Here is a 12,047-nt window from a genome sequence, read left to right as displayed (position 1 = left end):
ATTCAATCTAAATCCAGGTTTGAAGTGAGGTGGAATGTGAGTTATGTGACATGCACGTGGCAGCCCAGCAAGAGATGTATGATCAGTTGCTTTACTTTTTTTTTGTAAATCAACTGATCATTCCCAGACATCAAAGGATCAACTGGAAATACGCTGATTGATTAATTACTGTTATCTTGCACAGTGGATATGTCAAAAGTAAGTGTTTACATGTGAAGGTAGGTTTAATAAACCTAGGGAATACACTCATATCATGGCGTGAAGTACAGATGTAAAAACAACATACTTTGTTCAAAGGGTAACCGATAATACATTGACTGGTTGTTCATTGTTATCTAACACAATGTATGTTTTTAAGAACCGTGGACATTATAAAAATAGTTGTCACGTGGGCTTTCTCAGCTAACTTGGCACCTATGTGAAACAATTGAAACAAACTAAGTGATCAGTTAAGAAACAAACACGGGTTATAATATTCGATACATTTAAATAACGTTTAAAAACGATATATCTAAATATTGTAATATATTTCATATATATTCCAAATATTGTTTCCAAATAATTATTATTAAAGTTTTTGATTCTCACATAGACATTTGACATCGAATAAGTATTTTTGTACAGCTGCAGACGCAATGGATATTGTTCCTTTATGTTGATATTCCCGGATACATTATAACTTTGGTAGGTTGTAATAATGATATTTGCATTTTGTTTTCATTCATTCGCTGCAGCTTTGAACAGAATCATTCTTGTTCCTTTCCGTTTGGTTGGGAAGTTTTTCGATGCGCGATAGACGTTGTTTTCACATGTATTTTCTTTTGTAAGTGTGTATATGTTACCGTCATGAGTAAAATACGATTCACTCAGGCAATTTATTAAATATCTAAATATTTCAGTCATTTTACAAATTGACTGAATAATCTATTCATTTATTTAACCGACTGACTAAAAATGATAAAGACGATCAAAAGAGCTTAAACACATCACAATATACTAATTATGCTAAGAAAAGAAGCCAAACAATACAGAACTGTACTTGGTGATGATATTAAACATAAACAAATATTTGGAATTCATTATCATATTAATAAAGATGGACATATTTTTCAGTTAATTTGTAAAATAAACTGAATATTTAGGCGTTTAATAAATTTCCTTAGTGAAATCTGTTTACATTTTGAATGTAAACATATACACACGGTAAAATAAGCAATGTTCAGATGAAATATTTACTTTGTGTTGCAAGTCAAAATAGTGTACGCGAAGATCGCACAATTACCAAGCACGTGACTTATCAAAACTGCATCACCATTACCGATGCTCCCCACTAATATACCTACATTTCCAAAACTGTATTTCATTTTTGTTGATCAATGTGACCATACGTCCTTCTACTATCAATAAAAATGCGCTTACGAATGGCGAGCACAGGTCGCGAACAAGTCTAGATTTCTGCTATATCATCCGGGTACTCACTGGGAAAATACAGTAATGCACAGGTAACAACTACTCCCGCGGAACTGCTTTAGATCAGTGCTCCTTTGTACGTTGAACTAAAATGATGTATCAAGGATCAAGTAGAAGATACACTGACCGTAGCGCTGGGAGTTTATTCAACAGACCCGTGAAAATAACACTGCTGTGTGTTATTATTTATTTTAGATGACGCAGTCAAAGCTCACTTCTCCTGGCGGCCATTATCGAACGGCCAGCTAAAACACAACCCCGCGCTTACGTCTACAGGTCTCCATCAAGTGTATCCTCAATGATATAACCCACCCTCATTAATTACATGCTGCTCTTTTCAAGCCTCACGGCTATGGAGCTGAGATAAAGAGTCCAAGTCATCATAAAGTAATTAGGGTCCAATAAAAACAATGCGCCGCCAAACCTCATACATATTATCACTGAAAGTCGTTCTACAGACGGTTCATGTCAAATCACAATAAAAGCATTTCAATTGCAATAACATGTTCCAGGACCATGTATTCTCTTAACACCATCGGATTTAGAAGCAATGGTCGTATAAAACAAGACAGATCTATTTAATCACAACAGTTTTCATGTTATTCCCACAAAATCACATCAAGAAAGGAGACATTAGCAAAAACATGTGTATTATCATTTTTTGTCAGTATGACAAAATTTTCTCTCTTTGTTACCACCTCCAGGTTCTGCTTAACACGGGTCCTCCTTTGGTCAAAAGTTTGTTCCCCCTCTAATGAGTGTGTCACGCGTTGCACACGAGTGGCGGACGGGGTGCACACCCGTGTGCAACGCGTTGCACACGGGTCTCACACGCGTGACCAACCCGATGCACACTGGTTGCGTAACGCGTTGCCCATGCGTGTAAGGGGAATGAACTTCTAGGCAGTAGTGTAGGTCCCAATAGGTCCCAGTTCCTCTTCACCGAAATGGACAACATCAGTGACATAGGTCACTTTGGGTTTTCCCCTTATATTATGCTGTACTGCTGTGATATAAATAAAATACTGATCACAGTGGCATTGACATCAATCCCTTCTTGGATGACATGTAATTTCTATGATTCTGAGACGTCATTGTTATACGATGATATTTCTTTCAAAGAATTTACGATATCATATGATGTTTGTTTGTGTGTTGTTTAACGCTGCACTCGCCAATATTCCAGCTATATGACGGCAGTCTGTGAATAATTCAAGTCTGGATTGATATCAAGAGGATTGATCTATGCAATTGGGATACGATGACATGCATTAACCAAGACAGCGAGCCTGACCGCCCCATCATAGTCGCCTCTTACGGCAAGGGGTGGTCCGGTAGCCAAGTGGTTTAAGCATTCTCGCGTGCCGAAGACCCGGGTTCGATCCCCGACATGGGTACAATGTGTGAAGCCCATTTCTGGTGTCCCCCACCGTGATATTACTGGAATATTGCCAAAAGCGGCGTAAAACCTCACTCACTGACTCACTCACTCTTATGGCAAGCATGGGTTGCTGAAGACCTATTCTAACCCGGATCATCATGGATCTGTTGTCATATGAGTAGGTACTGCCCTCATCATGATGTGGCCTCTGTGTGGATTCTAGGTGAACCGAACTCGTAAGAGGCAACTAAACTGATTGAGTGATCAGGCACACAAACTTTGTTAATAGCTTGTCCTTGTGCCCTGAAAGCATTGAACTCTGCTCATAACGTCAATCACTGGTTTGTCAGGCACACAAGCTTTGTTGATAGCTTGTCCTTGTGCCCTGAAAGCATTGAACTCTGCTCATAACGTCAATCACTGGTTTGTCAGGCCGACGAACTTCGTTGATGGCTTGTCCTTGTGCCCTGAAAGCATTGAACTCTGCCCATAACATCAATCACTGGTTTGTTAGGCACACAAGCTTTGTTGATAGCTTGTCCTTGTGCTCTGAAAGCATTGAACTCTGCTCATAACGTCAATCACTGGTTTGTCAGGCCGACGAACTTTGTTGATGGCTTAAGCATTGAACTCTGCTCACAACGTCAATCACTGGTTTGTCAGGCACACAAGCTTTGTTGATAGCTTGTCCTTGTGCCCTGAAAGCATTGAACTCTGCCCATAACGTCAATCACTGGTTTGTCAGGCCCAAACTCAAATGTATTCACAGCTCTCTGTGATATGTATTTGAAATTGCTGACTGTGGTGTTCAACAAACTGGCGTCCTTATATGGCATGTTATATTTCAGGTTGTGGACAAGGGGGTGCTCGACAAGATGGAACCGCAAGAGAGGAAACTGCAAGAAGTGAGTCGTGCACAATAACCTTTATCTTATTAATGACTTCCCCAATCACGCGCTGACAAACAATATATTGCGCATCTTAAAATGTTAGTCTAAGTGACATATAAATTCAGATATTTCCCAAGCGATAGTGAGGTAAATACCAGACTTTAGGACGAGTGTCATAAACATAGTATACAGAGACAAATTTTAGTGTTTACCTTAAAGGACAGCAAGTTGCAATTTGTTGAATGATGTCAACAATCTTCAGCTATGACATTGTTTATATTGTGACGTCATTCCAACCACACGTCACAATAAGATTCAATTATGTCAACAATGCCGTCCGGGTGACGGAAACAATGCACTGTTGTCTTGTGATCTCATATGACCCTAGGGCACATGATTTTTATGAACCCAGATATGTTTGCCCTTGTAGGTAATAACAACTGTTTCTAATGTATAAACTATTTAGTTTTTCTGTACGGGTTTGTAGGGGCGGTCGGGTAGCCTAGTGGTTAAAGCGTCGCTCGTCACGCCGAAGACCCGGGTTAGATTCCCGACATGGGTACAATGTGTGAAGCCCATTTCTGGTGTCCCCCGCTGTGATATTGCTGGAATATTGCTAAAAGCGGCTTAAAACCATACTCACTCACTCACTCACTCACTCACTCACTGTACAGGTTTGTTGAATGATGGTTGACCTTGTGACCTTGTGACAATATGACCTTGTGACCTTGTGAGTAAATCAGAACTATTAGGTGACCGCTAACTGTGCCATTGTCCGCGGCATGTCTTTATGCTCTGTTTATGTTTCTACAGGCGATGTTTGAGATTATTACATCTGAGGCGTCGTACCTGAAGAGTCTGAACATCCTCATCACGGTGTTCCTGATAGCACCAGAGTTTTCTGCCGACCACTCCGATCGCTGTGTCGTCACAAAGAGGGAACGTCAGGTTCTCTTCTCCAACATCGGTGCTATTAGAGATGCTAGTGAAAAGTATGTATGAGTGGGTTTAACTAAAGTGAACCTTAAAACAGTATTCTGTTGTTTCAAGAGTGGAGCTGGTCCTCAGTAGCCTGTGCAAGTCTATTAAATAGGAACCCAATGGTCAGGCAGATTGCATGGTATTGTTGACTGATGAGCCTGTCTTCGGGACCAGTTCAAAAGTTGATGTCGGATAAATAACTTAATTGCTTAAGTTTTGAGGCATAACTTCAAACTTTTGAACTGGTCCCTCATGTGACTATAAAACCAATGTGAATTCTTTACTACAGAGGGGGTGGTCGGGTAGCCTAGTGGTTAAAGCATTCGCCTAAGACCCGGGGTCGATTCCTGACATCGATTCGCCTAAGACCCGGGGTCGATTCCTGACATTGGTACAATGTGTGAAGCCCATTTCTGGTGTCCCCCACCATGATATTGCTGGAATATTGCTAAAAGCGGCGTAAAACCACACTCACTCACACACTCAACTCACTTTACTACAGAGGGCAGTTGGGTGTAGTTTGAAACCCATGTTGGTATCCCTATTGATGTAAGAAATGAGCATTTGGTGTCCGTAAGACTGACTATGTGTCGTTCACGTACGTTTCACATGGAAAAGTGGAGTTGCTCACTGTTGTGTTTTCTTTGGCTCAAGTAGATAAAAAAACCGAAGGCAAGGTGTCTGGAAAAGTCCACTCTTGATGTCCCTTAACTGGTGGTATATACCAAGGTATTCCATCCGTCCCTCTGTCCTTACAGGGACATGTTTGTGTGCGACCTATCACTTGAAAACTACTGCAATAGGAGAAGTGCAGTGTGAAGTTTGATTGAAATATGTGGATTTTTCTGATTTTTCAGTGTAATCATATTTTACTTAAACATTTGAGCGACCTATAGCTTGGAAAGTACTTCATGGATTCTTTTCAAATTAAGCGAACAGTTTTCATACTAGTAGAAGAGGTGTAGTGCATATGTTGATTTTCTGAGAAAATATTAATTTTTACATGTTTTGAACTTAATGTTTTTTTACTTCAACATTTGTGCTAGCTATAACTTGAGAACTAATTCATATATTCTTTTAAAGTTTAGGAACACTTTCTCTACTATAGGAGAGGTGCAGTGCAAAGTTTGCTTTCGATAAGTAGATTTTCTGAACAAATATTGCTTTTTCAATGTTTTGATCTAAGAAGTATATCGGGGGTATATTCTTCACTCTTTACCTTGTTCCAAAGTATAATTGTGTATGTGACACTTTGGGATGGGGTGTGTGTGTGTGGGGGGTATTACTTAACTTGATTTACAGTGATTTCTACTCATTTCATTGTGGGTAGGGAGAGGGTAGGTTTTCCAATGGTTCTTCCGAGTTTTGTCCCTTTCCGTGCGTAGGATTTAGATGATGTTCCAATGGTTCTGCCCATGGCAAGAATTGCTGGATTGTGTCACTGATGTGGTTCACATCCAATCTTCAACAATTTGTCCGTAATGCTGACGTGGGGGCATGGGTGGCCCATTCCGCTAAGGCGCCACAATTAACTGCACAGAGTTGAGCCACTTGCCAGAAACTTCTGATTGTGGCGTTGAGTCCCGGTTCGCCAAGATTTTATTTAAAGCTTTGCCAGCACCATACCTGTGTTCCTTTGTTTTTACCAAATTTGGAAACTTCACTTCTGGGTTTTCTTCCACTTCAAACTGAAATTCTGTTCATAGCAGCATTAAACACATGCTTGTCATAAGAGGCAACTAATGTGATCAAGTGGTCAGGCTAGCAGACTTGGTTTATCTCATCATATCAAAATGATGCCCGTATTGCAATCACTGGATTGTCTGGTCCAGACTCGATTACTTACAGACCATAGCCATATAGCTGGACTATTGCTGAGTGTGGCTCGCTTGCTTGCCCTCACTCACTCACTCACTCACTCACTCACTCACTCACTCAATCACTCTCATCTGCAGATTCCTTGCGGACCTGGAGGAGAGGTGGCAGTCCAACTGTGTGCTGAGTGACATCTGTGATATCATCTTCAACCACTCCATCAAGAACTTCGAGCCATATGTACGCTACACCAGTAACCAGCGCTTCCAGGAGCACATGCTCGACACATTGAAGTAGGTGGACAATAGGGAAATATTGGCACTTCTTGCATTGGTTACATTTTCTTCATAGATTATTATTTGCCTGGAAATAGGAGGAGAAGTCAATTTCACATATTTCGGTGTGATGGAACTCTAGAATGTCTGGGGGGCGGTCGGGTAGCCTAGTGGTTAAAGCGTTCGCTCGTCACGCCGAAGACCCGGTTCGATTCCCGACATGGGTACAATGTGTGAAGCCCATTTCTGGTGTCCCCTGCCGTGATATTGCTGGAATATTGCTCAAAGCGGCGTAAAACCATACTCACTCACTCACTCACTAGAATGTCCGGTGAGGTTATCCATATTTCTTGACAGACAAAATGTCAATAAAATATTACAGTGACTTGTCATGTATTTGTAAGACTGTACATCAGGTGCTTGAACAACCCGCAAATAAACTGGCAGGAACATCAAGCAACAAGACGTCTGAAGTACATTGTCATGACGTCACTCCCGATGCTGGGGCACGTGACGCATGGCGTCATAGCGCGTGCACATTGGCGCTCACAATATTTAAACAAACCTGACACAACAGTGACAATTAGGATTCTGACTGGACCGTAGACAAACAGTGACGGACATTACTGTAGACAATGAAGTTCCAGGTAAATGACATTTTTATATTGCTGACTCCTTCCTGTTAATGATTGACAGTTTACTATAAAAAATTCCTTCACGTAAGCTGACGGATAATATATTGAATTGAATTAACAATCAGTGTACATCCTTTCAGGAAACGCGTAGAGTATATAGAAGCTGTGCGTCGTCTCGAGCGTAATCCTGAGTGCCAGTCACTGCCGATGTCGTCATTCCTGTTGCTGCCGATGCAGAGAATCACCAGGCTGCCGCTATTGGTGGATGCTATCTGTCATCGTTTGGAACCAGGCTCCCGGAGACACAAGTCTTCCGCGAAGGCTCTCGAGAATCTTCACAGGGTGAGTGGATCGATCACAAATATGACTTATGTCAGTGAGTCAGTGGCGATTGTGCAATAGTGAATGTCCTCAGTGTGTGAGGGGCCACGGTGACCCAGTCGTCTAAGGGGCTGCAATTTGATATGCAGAGATGTGTCCTTTGGGCAGTCCATCATTATTATGCTTCTGGCAAAATAACAAACCACACTCCTCTTTGTTTTCATATATCTTGTTTAGTGGTCAACATCGAACAAATCATGAGACTTACCTCCCTTACATAGTTGAACATTACATCGTTATCATGTGTATTCTACTATGACAATTTGCAGTTGTTAAGACTTCTATCTACATTGTTTGTGAAGACCAATGTTGTTTCTGTGGAGGTAACTGATTGTTGATAATCGGGTGTGCAAAATGTGTGATCAAATTGTGTGGCTTCGTCCATTGATGGCAGTGGTCATTGCTATTGCTTTCATCCATGATTGCATGACTTCTCGGTTGTCATGACAACATTCACTCACTTTGGTGAGCGTAAAACCCAATTCATTCACTCACTCATTTAGGGCGGTCGGGTAGCCTAGTGGTTAAAGCGTTCGCTCGTCACGCCGAAGACCCGGGTTCGATTCCCGACATGGGTACAATGTGTGAAGCCCATTTCTGGTGTCCCCCGCTGTGATATTGCTGAATATTGCATAAAGCGGTGTAAAACCATACTCACTCATTTGACATCGGTGTGCAGGTAGTGCGGAAGTGCAATGACGGAGCGAAGAAGATGCAGCAGACAGAACAGATGTGTATCCTGGCGTCGCAGCTCGACTTCAAGGTCAAGGTCAGTGTGATGGATGATATTTTTTCACTTCTATTTATTTACACGTGATGTCATCGCTGATGTTCCGTGTTCTTTTATATACTTTTCACCTCTGTTTACACCCAGTGGAATCTGTTTTGGAGGATAATGGAGGCTGGTTATCCTTTGGTGTTGACGATTTATTTTTTATATAGTGAAACATTGTTAGCCTGCGTCGCGTTAGTCTGGAAACTTCTGGATGACTTTGTTGAGAATCTCTACATGTACCAACGTTACTCTGTTTTGTTTATCTGGAAATTTTTATGTCCGGTGGAATTCCCTTATAATGGTAGCATCTGGATGAGTGTACTCTAGACAGTTTTGTCTGTGGTTCATTTGAGCAGCAGACAGCCTCCGTGGTCTAGTGGTAGAGCGTCCGCCCAGAGAGCGGAAGGTCCGGGGTTCGATCCCCAGCTGCGTCAAACCAAAAGACGCTAAAAGATGGTACTTGTTGTTACCCTGTCTGGCGCTCGGTTTTAAGGGGCTTAAACAAGGACTGGTCGGCTCGGAGTCAGTATACTGTGTCTGAGTGGGGTATTCATGTCAAACTGCGGCATGGTATCTCAGTGAGCTAGCACTATAAATCAGTATCACTCGGACTGGTACAAGCAGCCACATCCACACACACACGTCGCTATATAAGTGCAATAATCTTGGACGCGAAGGTCAACCCCATTTCTCCTCATCTCATTTGAGCAGCCTAGTGGTTAAAGCATTTTGTTCTTCAATAATTTCAGAATTAGTGAGTGAGTTAAACTTTCACTTGCATCAGCAGTACCTCATCCAATCCTATTTCAGTATTAGGATTCATATGTAATTAAGGCTACCTGTGAAGATCTGGGGTAGAATAGGTCTTCAGCAACCCATACTTGCCGTAAAAGGCGACCACGCTTGTTGTAAGAGGCGACTTACGGGATCGGGTGGTCAGGCTCGCTGACTTGGTTGTACAAACAAAACTGTTCAAAGTGCCATTTAATCAAACTCACTGGCTCACTACATGGGAAGTGGTTCATAGGATGCTATTATACCCTGACAGCATGGACTGTCTACCAGTGGTTTGCTGAACCGTATGATATTGAGGGTACCAAGCCTTACGAGTGCGACATTAAACAACAAACAAAACAAACAAAAGTCATCCAGACAGAGACTATTATAACAATCCGTGCAAGATTATTGCCTGAGTTAATGTTGTGTTTGTTGTGCAGGAAATCCCGCTTATCTCATCATCCCGATACATCGTGAAACAAGGGGAGCTAACTCGGATCAGCACCGATGCCAGTAGCCGCATACCATTTGGGAAGGCGTTTCGAGGCCCCAGCAAACAGAACACCTTCCTGTTCCTGTTCAACGACATGGTGATGGTCACCAAGAAGAAGGGGTAGGATGGATTTATGTGTTTTGTTGTCATGGAGATTGATTTCTCCTACTTGTAGAATAGATCTTCAGCAACCCAAGCATGTAGGCAGAGGTGGCCCAGAGGTTAAAGCATTCACTCGTCACCCTAAATGACCAGGGTTGATTCCTCACATGGGTATAATGTGTGAAGACCATTTGTAGTGTCCCCTGTCTGGATATTGCTGGAATATTGCTTAGAGTGGTGCGCTCTCACTCACTCACTCACTCACTCACTCACTCACTCACTCACTCACTCACTCACCAAGAAGAAGGGGTAGGATGGATTTATGTGTTTTGTTGTCATGGAGATTGATTCTCCTACATGTAGAATTGGTCTTCAGCAACCCAAGCATGTAGGCAGAGGTGGCCCAGAGGTTAAAGCATTCACTCGTCACCCTAAATGACCAGGGTTGATTCCTCACATGGGTATAATGTGTGAAGACCATTTGTAGTGTCCCCTGTCTGGATATTGCTGGAATATTGCTTAGAGTGGTGCGCTCTCACTCACTCACTCACTCACTCACTCCATGTGACTTATCGTGTGTCCTCTTTCCCTGTGGCTTAATAACACATCATTGTATGTAGTCCGACTATTGCTGACTGCACAACAACATTCACTCCCTCTAAGTAATTTCTGCTGGTAATCTTAAGACCCATGAAGATCCGGGGTAGAATAGGTCTTCAGCAACCCATGCTTGCCGTAAAAGGTGACTATGCTTGTCGTAAGAGGCGACTTACGGGATCGGGTGGTCAGACTCGCTGATTTGGTTGATGCATGTCATTGTATCCCAATTGCGTTGATCTATGCTCATGATGTCAATCACCGGATTGTCTGGTCCAGACATGATTATTTACAGATCGCCATCATATAGCTGGAATATTGCTGAGTGGGGTAAAATGACCGCCCTGTAAAAACCTTCAAAATTCATTAAAAGCGCATACACAATCCCAACATTTGCGATAAAACCCTTTTTCTTAAACGATGTTTGCTGGCACACTGCACCATTTTGAGTGTTGACACAGTACAAATTGGCAACGGTGACAGAAGTTTTTCCTGTAATAACTCTTCTGAAATCAGTTGTCTAACAAACAGTTTCTGTTTTCAGCAACTCCTACTCTGTGACTGATTATTGCCAACGTAACTCTCTCCACGTGGAGGCAATAGACAACGTAGAGAAGTGTCGCCTACTGCCCCAGGGCGTGCCCCATGGCTGCAAAAACCTCTTCCTCCTCGTCATGCTGGAGAACTTCGAGAAGAAGCAGGTCGAGATGGTGCTGTCATGTGCATCAGCGTAAGTTGGGGGGGACCATGGCGGAAATATTAGTAACAGATTATGATATCAGAAAATCTTTTCTTTTTAGGATGAGAACTTCTTTGAGGAACATGGCTAAAGTACTTTTTAAGTTGTTTGAGAGGCATTACTTAGAAGTTGACAGATGACAAAGTAGACACAATTTATTGATAACAACTTCTTTAATACTGTAAAAGTGACGTTTCGGTATAGATCCTTATACTGTTAAAGCAAGACGTCGCTTTTTACAGTATTAAAGTTGTTCTCCATGCATTGTGTTTACTCTATAATGAAGTCATTAAAGCTTAAAAAGTTGTCATTTCTGAAGGACACAAAATATATTTGGATAGCAATGTGACAAATATGTTTTTATGTGTTACCAGCTTCTAAATCTTCTGGGGACACGGGTGGCCCAGTTGTCTAAGACGCAGCGATTGTGGTTCGAATCCCGATTCGCCCCGATTATGATCCTAGGTTTGTCAGCACCATACCCGTGCTTGTGGGTTTCACTGAAGTGGTAAACGTCTGAGACCTGCATCACTTCGGGCTTTCCTCCCACTAAAAAGCTGACACGCCGTGATATAACTGGAATACAGTATAAAGCGGGGTTAAACCCAACTCACTCACTCACTCACTCTTTTGTCATGTGACGAAACTATTCATGATAAGAAAAATATTACATTATTATCATAAACATAGTAGATTTCCTCACCTGTGAATGAGTTGCCGTGTGAATTACCCTAAT

General features: G+C 42.0%; 1 protein-coding gene across 8 annotated transcripts in view; it reads left to right on the top strand.

The window, feature by feature from the left end:
• Positions 1-12,047, top strand: part of LOC139471326 (uncharacterized) — a 91,562-nt gene that overhangs the window by 66,811 nt on the left and 12,704 nt on the right. For 7 of the 8 annotated variants that reach the window (XM_071253644.1, XM_071253640.1, XM_071253642.1 and 4 more), the window contains 7 exons: positions 3,700-3,756; positions 4,555-4,733; positions 6,678-6,830; positions 7,588-7,793; positions 8,512-8,597; positions 9,821-9,993; positions 11,117-11,302. In XM_071253644.1, the coding sequence (XP_071109745.1) occupies positions 3,700-3,756; positions 4,555-4,733; positions 6,678-6,830; positions 7,588-7,793; positions 8,512-8,597; positions 9,821-9,993; positions 11,117-11,302 (1,040 nt within the window). Of the gene's footprint in view, positions 1-3,699; positions 3,757-4,554; positions 4,734-6,677; positions 6,831-7,587; positions 7,794-8,507; positions 8,598-9,820; positions 9,994-11,116; positions 11,303-12,047 lie in introns of all 8 variants that reach the window. The other variant, XM_071253638.1, reaches the window with a different exon arrangement.

The sequence above is a fragment of the Haliotis cracherodii genome, unplaced genomic scaffold (genome assembly GCF_022045235.1).
Source record: "Haliotis cracherodii isolate W230 unplaced genomic scaffold, xgHalCrac1.p SCAF_22, whole genome shotgun sequence".
Lineage (NCBI taxonomy): Eukaryota > Metazoa > Mollusca > Gastropoda > Lepetellida > Haliotidae > Haliotis > Haliotis cracherodii.
Note: the sequence above shows the minus strand (reverse complement) of the source record. Positions and strands in the feature narration are given on the sequence as shown.